We start from the raw sequence: 12,756 nt of genomic DNA on the forward strand, positions 1-12,756 counted from the left end.
CCTTTTCCTTTCGAGTAAATATGGCGCGAGGTTCATTTGTATGGACAGACAGCGAAGTGGAGCTGCTGCTTCGAGTCGCCTTAGATTATAAGGCAAATAAAGCACTCGATAATGTGGATTGGGAATCATGCCAAACTAAATATAGGGATATGTTGGCATTGTTCTTAGAACAGTACCCGTCCGAGAGCGCACCTAAGCAAACTAACTGTAAACATGACGTGAAGCCTTTTTAGTCGCATACTGTGAAGTTTGACAACCTAAAACTCCGTTTGACCTAGTTCACACGCAAACACAAAAACGGAGTTTTCAGAAATCTCCACTTTGGCCGTTTTTAGAAATGATCGTTTTCCGTGATAAAACCTCCGTTTTTGTGTAAATGAAAGGCCAAAACGCATGAAAATATATGCGTTTTCCCATCGTGTAAACGGGGTCACATTTTCTCGCTGAAGAACAGTGAAGGGGTGTGTGAGAAGACACGGACGTGACGTCAGATTCCGCAGCACATAAACACCACGCGCCCGCCATCTTCGAGCTAATAAGCGGCCAAATTAAATCATTGCGTTAAAAACCTCAGTGCGGTTTATTTCGACACACAATACAGTTGTATTTGCGCGACTGAACAATGAGCGACATTGAGGATGGACACTATAAAGGACGGGTAAGTAATTACATCGAACGATATCAAATATCTCCCTTTCTTCGAATTTCTTCCGTGTGGCTGTTGATTTAACCTGAGGCGATTCCGCCGCCAATGTAACGTGCGCTAATGTAACAGCTAACGTCTTATATATTCGAAGTCGTCGCATGCTTTGTCCGTTAACATCACCTGCGTTAGATCGGCGAATGCGAGTTTTTTTATTGTTTAGTTTTTTATTCGCGAAAGTAACGCACATTTCGCACGGACGGTTGGCTGCCAGCAAAGACCGCAGAGAGCCTCGTCCAACGGCAGCTAGCTTTAGCATGCTAGTTGCTGTTAGCCTAAACGTCCCCGTGGTGTATCTCCACGGGTTACCGTTAGTGTTTGCTCCTGTGCGTTGAATGCATCGCTGCTGACCCTTGCTTATGAATTTATGCACGAGATCGTCCTTTGTGCGAATATCACTGCTGCAGCCGTTATTGCGTTTAGGCGACCAGAGTAATTGTTTTGCCAGTTACACGAGAGGTTAACTTGAATCCAAAGCATCTCTTCCTTCCCTGCTTTCACGCTCTTGAAAAAAAAATTCACAACATGTATCTAATCTATTAATTTATAACATTGTAGCTTAAATTGTTGTATTTTTGCTCATTTATGGAATAGTACATTTAATGTAGCAGCAATGTAATTGTCCTGTATTCAGTGTTCCTTTTCATTTCATTTAAAAATATTCTCCTTTTCTTAAACCTATGATCTTAATTTTATTAAATGTTCTTTTTCCACTAAGGTAATTGATCGTGAAGGATTTGAAGAGTTTTATCCAAGAATGATGAAGAACATTTTCAAGATAAAAGAAGGCTAATGAAAACATGTACAGAGCAGAACATAGAAGTGGAAAGGGAGGAAATGTGACGGAAGAATGGTGTCAGATAGAAGCACTTGCAGTATAATGGCTAAAATGAAGCTGGTTTCAGTTTGGGTGAAGAGAGGAAAAACAGACCTGGAATCAGAAAATGAGAAAACTGAAAAAAGAAGAACGAAGAAGGATAGAAATCCTGAGAAAAGGGAGTAGCCTGTAAAGAATCTGGAAGAATGAATGTGGCCCTAGGTTAAGTAAATGTACTGTTTGTGTCACACTTGTCTTTTCTTTACTGTGCTCCCTATATGTAACATGAACATGCATGTTTTATTGTCCTCTTAATGGTCCAGGTGAATATGGAAATAAATCCATTCTGTATATTTTTTATATATATTTATATATACATGGTTACTAATAAGGCCTCACTGTAAACTAAAGATTAATCTATTGGAATTTTAAGATTACTAACCTCTTTTTCCACAGTACATAAACTGTACATTTTAGAAAGGTGTACTGTATGTGTCCAACATACTCTACTACATCTCACTACTCTGTTTTTCACTATGTAGATATACGTGTCTGTCCATGAGAAAGTTGTTAACATACTGCTGTGGCGATAGGGGTCACGCTCCCCGTCTAAATCGGATCGGGGGAGTCCGGCTCGGGTCAAGTCGCAGAGCAGGTCCGGCTCCCCGAGCCCAGCACGGGCCGCCAAACGTTCGGGGTCCAGATCCCGCTCCCGGTCCAGATCTAGGTATGTTATTGGCCCTTTATGGCAGCCTGTGTGATACTTTGATCGCATCATATTATGTTTATGAGGTGGAGAACTATGTTACTGGATGCTTTGGCGCTTCCCTTTTTCTTCTATTCCCTAATTGTCATGTATAACTAATCTGTTGTGTGCCATTAAATTCAATGTTTCTCACATGGTTCATTCAAAAAAAGTATTTAATATTTGTCACAGTGTGATTTTGGCCATTTTAGACCCTCGTGTGTTACATTTTGAGATATTTACATACACAATTGTGCCCCTTTGTGCCCAATTATTTTTGACATTGCCCTTTCTTCTTATGCCGCATCCTCTTCAGGTCTCAATCTAGGCGGCACTCAAACAAGCGCTATAGCCGCTCACGTTCTCGGTCATATTCCCAGCGGAGGAAGTCCCGCTCACGTTCCTACAGTCCCGAGTACCGCCGCAAGAAGAGCCAGAGCACTTCTCCTAATTCGAACCGGCGCCGTCACACCGGCAGCAGGGTAAGTGGGTTCTGAAGATGGTACTACATTAGGCAAGGGCGTAGGCTTGCATATGGTCCATAGGGACTAGTCACAACCAAAGTTTTGAGAGACACAATTGTCCCCACCAATATTTTGTTCATTTAAATTGTCTGTTAATAAATTATCGTGGCAGTGTCTACCAATGCTGAGACCAAACCTACGTCCTTGACATTAGGGTATGGAGAGATAACCAAAGGGCCCTTATATACTTCCACACATTTACACAGTGTACTGACATTGTCAACATCATTTACATTTTAGGTGCAGATTGTTTTATTGCACATCATAGTCTATACGTAGTTAATATATTAACATACGCGGTATTATCTTTTTACTAAATTGAGTAAACGAATACTAAATTGGTCACCCTCAAAGTTTTAGGGAGATTCCTTTTTATAAGCAAGATGTACCTGGAATTCAAAAACTTTCAAAGTACACAAACTTGGCTTTAAACAGTCACCGGGTAATCTACTCGCAACTTTATTTTCCTTTGAGTATGCTGTTATTTCAGATCTTTGTTGTTTTAGACAAATCACAGTGGTTATAGCAAGCAACATTACTTAAATGTGTTAACATCGTTGACCATATGGCTTTGAGTTATATAAGTAAACATATTAACACGGATAATATGATATTAGTATATAACTTTTCATCCCTTAATTTGTGTTGATGTGTAATTTTTCATTTTATTGGTGGGTAATGCTGAGGGAAACCACACCTGTAATAACCTTAATTCTTTTCGTTATATCAACAGAGCAATGACTTCCCGAAAGAAGCCAACAGTCATGGTGGTGATGCTGATGTAAGGGTATGTGCACAGTCAGACATATTTTGGGCAAACCCAATGTAATGTATGTTGGTCAAAGATGCGTCTCCCTGTGTAGTACTGGGCGACGGGAAATGGATCATTATCAAAAAGAACTTTGATTTGAATAGTTTTTATGTTTATTTTATTGCGTACATATAGTGTGGGTGGTTTGAGATGCAGTTGTTATGTGTTGATTTATGTCTTGTATGGGTTTCATCATGACAACTAGCAATACATGAACAATGCAAAATATACTAAATGTGTATACTTCTTGAGTTAAACGTCTTGTAACGATGTGAGTCCAACTGGAGATGTTTGGTGAGAGAAGTTACTCCGCCGGAAAAATGTACATAAATTCTTTCCTTTTTAGTCGTAACTGCCTACATTTTGAGTCATAAAGTAGGAAAGTATCCAATGTAGTTGGAGAAAAATGTTGAACAACAAATCTGAAACCGGCAATATATACTATTATGAAGATTCTTTTTGAAGTTCTAAATGAGTTGCTACATGATATTCTCTGAGGGTACTGATGTTTTCTTTGGTTAAGTTTGGGAAAGATTGACCTCTGCAGCCTCCGTGCCCAAATGCTGCTGAGCATGTTTTGCATATTGCATCCAGTGAATGGATTTAGTTCATTTAAACCATTAGATGGACAGATGGGGTAAACCACACAATCGACTCTAACCCTTATGTTGACCTTTCCAGGCGAACCCTGACCCCAGCACATGTTTGGGGGTGTTTGGCTTGAGCCTGTACACGACAGAGCGGGACCTGAGGGAGGTGTTCTCTCGCCACGGTCCTCTGGCAGGGGTCAATGTTGTGTACGACCAGCGCACCGGTCGCTCCCGTGGCTTTGCCTTTGTTTACTACGAAAGAATTGATGATTCCAAAGAGGTAAATGTTTGTGTATTGTTAATATGCCGAATGACTGTCAATCCTTGTGCTCAATCACATTAACTTAGTGTTTTTAAGGTGTCAAATATTCCTTGATTAGATGGCTTAAATGAAAAGGGTCATGGCTCGTGTTTCTGAGAATCAGGAGTGAAACGTGTTGACATTGAGTAAAGTTTAAGTCTAATTCTTGTCGTGATCATCAACACGTTTTACATTAGGTCACCGTTAAACTGTTCTGCATCCATATGGTTTTGGACTGTTTTCATAGTATTTGTACAGCTTCAAGGGTCCTCCACTTCAGATGCAGCTCTCATATATTGATTTATGGTGCAACTACATAAGTAAGCCACTAGGTGTCGGTCTCTCCATAATATCACTCTGGTTGCTGTCCTGCATCTCATAGCAAGAGGGTTACAGTGTGTCATGTAAGTGAACCTCGAAGAAATAATTGGTCGGTACCAAAAGAGCAATATTCTGATAACATCCATGCCCTCTCCTCCCTTTTATATTCCCTAGGCAATGGAGCGAGCCAATGGCATGGAGCTGGATGGGAGGCGCATCAGAGTGGATTACTCCATTACTAAACGTGCTCATACCCCCACACCAGGAATCTACATGGGCCGACCAACTCAGTAAGATCAACACTGTTCACGTACTAGTTTCCTTTACTTTGTGTGTGGAATTCAATATTCATTTCATGGTTGAAATCCCAAAGAGGCATAAACGCAGATTCGGGCCATCAGGAGACAAATACACTGGGCTGGTCATCAGCACTTTTGTATCAACTGTGCATCATTTCAATTTATATTAGTGCCGACATGGGCCTGTGTTTCTTGGGAGATACGACAATTGTACATCATGGCCTATCTGTTCTCATCTTTCAACAGCAATGGTGGCGGTAGTGGAGGTGGAGGTGGAGGTGGTGGTGGTGGTGGTGGTGGCGGCGGCGGCAGCAGTAGCGGTGGCGGCAGCCGGAGAGGGAGAGACAGAGACGGTCATTATGACCGTGGATATGAGCGCTACGACAGATACGACGAGTACGACTACAGGTGAGCAGTAATGTGTGAGCAGGAGTGTTGCGTTAAGAGTACGTGTTTGACATCTCGTTTGTCTCTCAGCAGTCGTAGGCGCTCTCCGTCACCCTACTACAGTCGCTACAGGTCTCGCTCACGGTCTCGCTCATACAGCCCACGTAAGTATTAAGAGAATGCATCCAGCGGAACTGAATCCAGACTGCTGTTCGTGTGCATATTCAGCCCGATGTCTCGATCACTGGTGAAAACGGGTCGACTTTATGAGTGATCTATTCTGACCAGTTCATATTTTCTTTTTGCAGGGCGATACTAACTTTCTTCTTTCCACGTTGAGCTTCCCTCCAATAATTGATGGTGTGTGTGACTCATCCAGGTGTTTCTGAGGAGAACATTTTGAATTGGCATGTCTATATCAATAGAACTCTAAAGTTCGAGATGGTTCTTGTTCAAATGCAATAGAGGTCTTAATTTGTAGACGTTTTGGTGCATCCATGTTGAATGTGAGCAAAGAACTCTTTGCGTCATTCTTAGACTTGCTTCCTTCCTTCCTTCCCACTTCGTTTTCTGCAGCAATGCACCCTGTTGTTGTGGCCCTAGTCATGATGGGGACAGTAAACTGGGGTTTTGTAAATACCGGGGACAGTTAATTGTACAACTTGTTTTAAGTAAATGGATCAACCCACTCTATATGTTCAGATCAGACTCACCTGTCTGTTGCCGAGCACTAGCTGGTTTACTGGTAAGTCGCACGTCATTCAGGCTTAAACATGGAGTGCCATTAGTCGTTGGTTCTTTGCTCACATTCTGTTTCTTTTCTTTTTTTTGTCAAGGACGTCATCATTTGAGTTTCTCTAGTTTTATTATCATGTACTACTTTTTGTATTGTTTCTTTGTATGGAAATACAAATCTATGAAAACTCCTACGTTTAATGTGTTTTTGTGATTTAATGTGCATGGAATTGATGAGTTTTTGCCGTATAGGTGGGAGGTGATGCTTTTAGGTTGAGTGGGTGAGGTGGGATAACAAGCTGAGAGTTTCACGGAACAAGACCAGTGACAACACTGCATTATATGTTTATGTTTAGCTAATTTTAAGTAGCTGATCTAGAGACACTTTTTTAAACTACAAACAATTCTCCAAAAGTTTATTTTTCTCTCATTCAGGCGACACCATTGAACACAAGGGAAAGGGCTTATTCCAAGCTTTATTGGGTGGCTTTCATTACGTAAGATACAAAAGGAGCTTGTGCTTTTCTCATCCTTGTTTTTTTTTTATGCTACAAAATATGCAGGGGGTTTTCAACATGAGGCTGCGCATTAGACAAGACTTTGCATATGGCATCAACACATAGATTTTTGTCCCGGATGGACACCGTTGGGACAAACAAGACCGTGATGCTTCGTGGTCATTTAATTTAAAAAAAGTAAACCTGAATGGAGGGCGGTCTTTATCTCTAGACCTCAATAATGAGGCACTTCAATCAAATGGGGTTAAAAGTCACAGCTGACGTTTTCATGGGGCCCCTCACAGTTACGTCTTCATTCACACAAACTCCAAGATAATTCTCAAGGTAACCTACTTGCTGGAAGGATACAACGGTCAAAGTATGAGATTCAACACTGAAAGCTGAAGTTGGATTTTATTTTACACATTATGCTTCTTTTTAAACTTGATTTCTATGTTCAGTGAACATCTATCACTGGAATATTTTCCTGTATAAAGCTTGTTATGAAAATCAATAAGCAAAAACAAAAGTCCACTCATTCGCAGTCTGGACTTGTTTTTCACTGTCCAATAAGTGCAAATTGAAGAAAATGCACTTGATCTTATCATTATCATGTTATGTTGTGATGTATTTATTAGTCTGTCAATAGGGGTCAGCTTCAAAATATGGGGATTGCATGTAGCAACATCTCACCTAGAGAACTTGCACACATTCAGATATGTTCTAGTTCACGAAGAACACACGGATAACGAAAAAGATGAGCAGATTCATTGTTGCACTCTGGGGCCAGTGCATTTTAATTCTCCGTCTTTCCTAATTTTTTCAAGATCTTTTTGTTGGGACCAAATATCTCTTCCAGGAAACATTAGCAGCACATGATTATCTTACTTCTCAGAGTTCTAATCCTATAGATGCTCAAGAGAAATCTCACCTGCGCTATTCATTTGATTAAAATATATCTTTTTATGTTAAATATGTTTAGGTAAGGTGTACATATTCAAGTCAGACATTTTCAACGGTAGGCTGATTTGTATAAACGTAATACAATATCTTTGTATCAATAAGGGTTTAAAACTTGTCCTACATTTTTTTGTACAAGTACAAATCCTGACAGCTGAAAAGTTAATTACTTAGCCACCGATTTTTAAATTCAAATAAAATGAGTGCTCTACTTTGCTGAAATTCATTTGTTAGTTTGATAGATGATTTCCTCCAACCTAAAGTCTATATTCAAATCTAGTCAAAAGCTATTTTAAACGAACATTTGCAGAAACCTTGAGAAAATATGTAATCTATTGGAGATTCAACAAACCATGCCCCTTATTTTGCAATAAAAATGTAATCTAATGTCAATTTACAAATGTGAAAACTTGGAGCACAAGAATCCATGTTTCCTCTGCTTTTAGAAAATAACCAGTTATTTAAAAAATTTATTGCTTTTGAGTTGTTTCAAGCGCAGATTTCTCAACAAATCATATGGCACATAATCAATCAAGGTGCCGAAACTAGCAAACAGACAGAACCTTTAATTAAAGAGAGACAAAGATACAGTCGAGATGCAATGTGTGGCCAAGTCTGCATATATGAATGTGGCTTTGTGAAATCACCCACTTTAATAACTATTAATATGATCACATGCTCAACAATTAAAAATGACTCCTCACGATCACAACGATTGTAAAGATCAACAGATGTTTATTAAAAAAACATTGTTGAAATAATGAGAAATAAAAACATAGGAATAGCAAGTTATTCATTTAACACAGTGTGCAGAATTGAATCAAACAACTTGCAATTGAAATATTTCATTTTTTAAAAGAAGGGAAGTTGCGAAACAAAACAATCGTATGACGTATGTTTGGCTGTTAATAGTTTCTTTAAGAGCTCTGAATAAAACCACACAGCATATATTCCCATTAAAAAATATGCTCACATATATATATATAATATTTGATGTAACTAGTTGTTGATCTTGTCAACTTTCTCAAACTAATTCCCAGGATTTGGCTTTTGTTCTGAAAAACAAAAATACGTGACAAGAAAACGAGAAAAACCTGCAGTTTCTTTCCCAGTATTATCCTCTCTAAAATAACATAGATATCAGCTCGAATATATTTTTCTTGTATGTCACTATTTAGTTTCAACTCGTTATTTGGGCGTTTTCAAAAAGAAAGAAATCTTCTTTGGTTTTGAAAGGGGCACAAACCGCCATTTTCTAATGAGATGAAGTCCTGTGTGTCATCACAGGAGAAAAGACATCCATGTATGTGTGCTGCAGCCTACATGAAACTCCTTAATGCAAATAGAAAACATGTCTGGACTGTTTAAAAAAACAAAAAAGGATTGGCGTTAACATCCATCGGGACATTGTTTCCATCACTTCATGTTTCTGTAATAGGCTCCATAGATTCTCCTCAACATGGCGTTCACGCCACTGTGTTCTCTGTCTGTCCGAAGCGGTCAGTCTTGTACTTTAATGTTTACAACTCAAAGTGCAAAGAAAACATTGTGAGAGATTAGAACCGCCTGGCAATAAATACGAAATAAAGCAATCTCACCGGAAAACACGAATCCCTTGATTGAGTGGAGCCTAAAGGGGTACGTGAACGCGCCCTGCGCTAGGCGACGTAGACTATATCTCTTGGAGTGAGGCCAGCAGCTCAAAGTGGGGCTATAAACTGCGTTTTACTTAAACAATATACCCCCCCCCCCCCCTCTCTCTCCCTCTCTCTTTTCTCCCACTCCTCTTTAAAAATATCCCAGATTATGTTTCCCCGGATCGATTTGGTCAGTTCTTTTTCCTGCACTGACATAAACGGCATAATTCTTCCTGGAGGTCGCAGTCTGGTCTGAAACTTCATGGCAGTTGTTTTTTTGGTTGCCCCTATGGAATTTGTCCATAGCGAGGGGTCCTTAAACTGGGGGGCGGGGAGACTTTCTGTACATTCCTCAGCGATACATTCACTGCTCCTCCTGCAGAGCCTGCAGCCAAGCACGCACGCACGCGCGCGCACGCACACGCACGCACACACACACATGGACGGGCTGCAGCCATGCATCAGCTCATTTAAACCGACACAGTCAGGCGAGCACTCACATGACTGCTGTCGCTATATACGTACACGACACCATCCACACGATGCTGAACAGCCGGCAGTAGCACCACTCCGAGATCCTGCTTTCCGTTTCGTTATTTAATTTACAGTGGAAATCAATAAGGCCGGATAGACTGGGTTATGAAAAAATTTATGCGCCTAACTAGGCCAAAGGAAAGCTTCCATGTTTTATACATTCCTTATTTTTGTCCATACAAAAAGATAAGGCCTATATGGATCCAACCACTCAATCACAAATTTAAACTCTTCGGGACTTGAAACTAATTATTGAACGATTAAAAGTTTGCACTAAAGCTGAAGTTTAAAACGCTCTCTTTTATTCCCTTTTAATTGCACGGATTAAAATGAGTGGTCAACGAATGTAAACACTCCCTAAACTTCCTGAAAAGTTGAAAAGTTATTTCAAAAAAGTGCCGCAGATATGGACTTGTTTGTGTTTCGTTACATCTTTATGGTTTGCGACAAAACCCAGCAAATGGAACATGGGGAGAAATGCATAATTGGCGCCCTGATTCATATAGAATAGCCGAGCGGAGGAGCCAATGAATGGACGCGTTGAGGCCGTGCCAGCAGCGGTAGTACGAAGCGGGGCTGCGGCGCTCTGATTGGACAGCCTTTCCGACCAATCAGAGAGCGTCGTGTGTTTGTTCAGCAGCAGAGGAGCAAACCCGCTGAGACCGCCATGGCCCCAGTCTGAGCTGGTGGCCAAGGGCCCACTAAAGCAACAGTCTCTTTGTGACCTGCTTTACACGAGCATGCACACCTTCAGGCCGCAGGGCTGCTGACGTCTCAGCTCTTCGGAGCTCTTTGCACCGCTGCAGGGCTGCAGTGGAGGTTCCCACCCTCCTAAAGTTGTTCTTCTTTTTTTTTTACTCCAGCTGTTTAGAAGCTAAAGTACTTAGCCTGCATGTAGGGTACAATGGAAAGCATACATTTCAGGGGGACATTACGAAACTGTCCCCCTATTCACTTTATTTTAGAATAGTTTACATTGTTACTTTCTGGCACCAATTTGTGCTTTTAATTTGCGATCATTACTCATAAAGGACAACTCGTAATTATAATTAATAGGTACGATGTCCAGACATGATTTTACAAAACGGTTTAGTGGATGATACACCTATCTGTAATTGTATAGGCTACTGCCACACCTGCTGTGTATTGAGCACACCTAAACATTTGGGTTGCCTTTGCCCTCAGTCTGGAGATTTTGGGTTTCAACTTTAGTTTTAAGAATATGCTAAATGTAGATAGACATACATAGTGGTCAGTTTGTTAGGCACACACAGCTTAAACAGCTGGTCTGAAAAAACAATTATGTAACAGTTATCCTTCATTAAGTGTATAATGTTCTGTTTGGTGTGGATTCAACTCAATTGTCTTTCAGCTATAGGCAGTGGTCTTGAATTATACCACATTATGTGTGTTTCTAATATTTTGTCCACCCTAGAATACATTTTAGAAACACCTTTCAGGATCACACAATGCGGTGCAACAGCTTCCAAAATGGCCATAAAGTTGATTATAAATCTATTTCACGAAAAAATAACTGAACACTATGACCTTCGTAATGCATTGCAGGGCTGCTGTATCACTGCGTTGGATATACATGTTTATTTGGGCTTCTTGTTAATGAACTGCCCTGACAGCATACAGAGCATAGTGCCATCAACAGGTATGGCTTCTCGACCATTAACCTTGTAAATATACGGCCAGTGTCACGTACAGTGACCTACTCTTAAACCACCGGCCTTCGGCTGCTTTACAAGATGTCTTCTTGACAGTTGTGATATATTTTAGACATGGATCCCACACGTGATTGTCTTGGGCTGTGCGTAACAGAGGACGCTAGGGGCACTTTAGTGTAGGAGACCCCTCCCTCTCTTAGTGAATGCAGATCCATGCCGGATGTAAAGCAGAGAGCAGCCGAGCTCACCATGTGCAATGTGTGTGTCCGTCCACATGGCTGACGCCTTCTGCGTCGTGCTCAAGTTTGAACTAAATTAAAAAATAAGTGGCGTGGCGGCACTCATCTCGCCCAGAGACTCCCCCTCGATATAATTTACTGCAGCCACGGGCACATCGGGCCTGCTGTTGGACTTTGAGTCGTGGTTCAGAGAGGGCACGGCTCCACTCTCGCTGGAGAAGATGGATGCCGTTATGTGGAGAGTAGTACGTGTCACTCCCCTCGCTCACGCGAAGGCCCGTAGAGCGGCGCAGGGCGCTCTCTAGTCAAGTTTCTTCAAATTAAATGTGTTCAGCGGGCAATTTAACAATATAGTGTAACATAATTTATGAATGGAGACTCCTCCTGTGTCATCAGTACAGCGCACTTAACACAGCCGTGCGCACGAGCCCCCCGCAATATCAGCGTCATTCCTGCTATGGGCGTGCCTTAGTGCAACGATTCCTCAACCGACCAATGAGAGTCGAGGCTTTGCAGAGAAAGGCACACGAATGTGATTCTAGTAAAGATACACTAGGTTCTCACGGAATCCCTTTACGCACAGAGCTCGCCAGGTTTTTCCCAACACCAATCCACTCTTCCCCTCCTTTTTTTTTGATCCACTCCCCTCTTCTGTCCCCACCCCAGATTCCCGTGCAATTTCCCCCAATCCCAAACACTTAATTGAGCAATTGGGATTCCTCACGTGTGGGCTGATTTGTAGTCTGAACACGTGGCTCATTCAAAAAAAAAAAAAAAAAAAAAACCGAATAGCGGAGGATTTTTTTTTCACCGCCTTCTCCTCCTTCTTCTTCTTCTTCTTCTCCTTCTCCTTCTAGGCTCTAGACTTGGAGGCGGGCGCCAGCCTTACCGTGTGTGACATTCTCTGTCTCTTTGCCAAGGGGTTTGGAGGAAGACACAAAGTAGTTTCTCCTCCTTTTCACCCAGCCTGCCATCGTTTGGAG

General features: G+C 41.3%; 1 protein-coding gene across 6 annotated transcripts; it reads left to right on the forward strand.

Annotated features, from left to right (window-relative positions):
• The first annotated feature begins 498 nt into the window (after nucleotides 1–498).
• Nucleotides 499–6,424, forward strand: tra2a (transformer 2 alpha homolog). Of its 6 annotated transcripts, none has more exons than XM_056418366.1 (9): nucleotides 500–658; nucleotides 2,114–2,247; nucleotides 2,582–2,747; nucleotides 3,523–3,576; nucleotides 4,282–4,470; nucleotides 4,987–5,102; nucleotides 5,358–5,519; nucleotides 5,592–5,662; nucleotides 5,807–6,424. In XM_056418366.1, exons 1-9 carry the CDS (start codon nucleotides 623–625, stop codon nucleotides 5,815–5,817), a joined length of 939 nt encoding a protein of 312 aa, XP_056274341.1. In that variant the 5' UTR covers nucleotides 500–622; the 3' UTR covers nucleotides 5,818–6,424. The 6 variants fall into 6 exon arrangements, with proteins under 6 accessions (XP_056274349.1, XP_056274367.1, XP_056274341.1 ...); XM_056418383.1 differs by having other exon boundaries at nucleotides 3,523–3,570; nucleotides 5,589–5,662; XM_056418353.1 differs by having other exon boundaries at nucleotides 501–658; nucleotides 5,589–5,662.
• The last annotated feature ends 6,332 nt before the right edge of the window (nucleotides 6,425–12,756 follow it).

The sequence above is a fragment of the Pseudoliparis swirei genome, chromosome 1, assembly GCF_029220125.1.
Source record: "Pseudoliparis swirei isolate HS2019 ecotype Mariana Trench chromosome 1, NWPU_hadal_v1, whole genome shotgun sequence".
Taxonomy (NCBI): domain Eukaryota; kingdom Metazoa; phylum Chordata; class Actinopteri; order Perciformes; family Liparidae; genus Pseudoliparis; species Pseudoliparis swirei.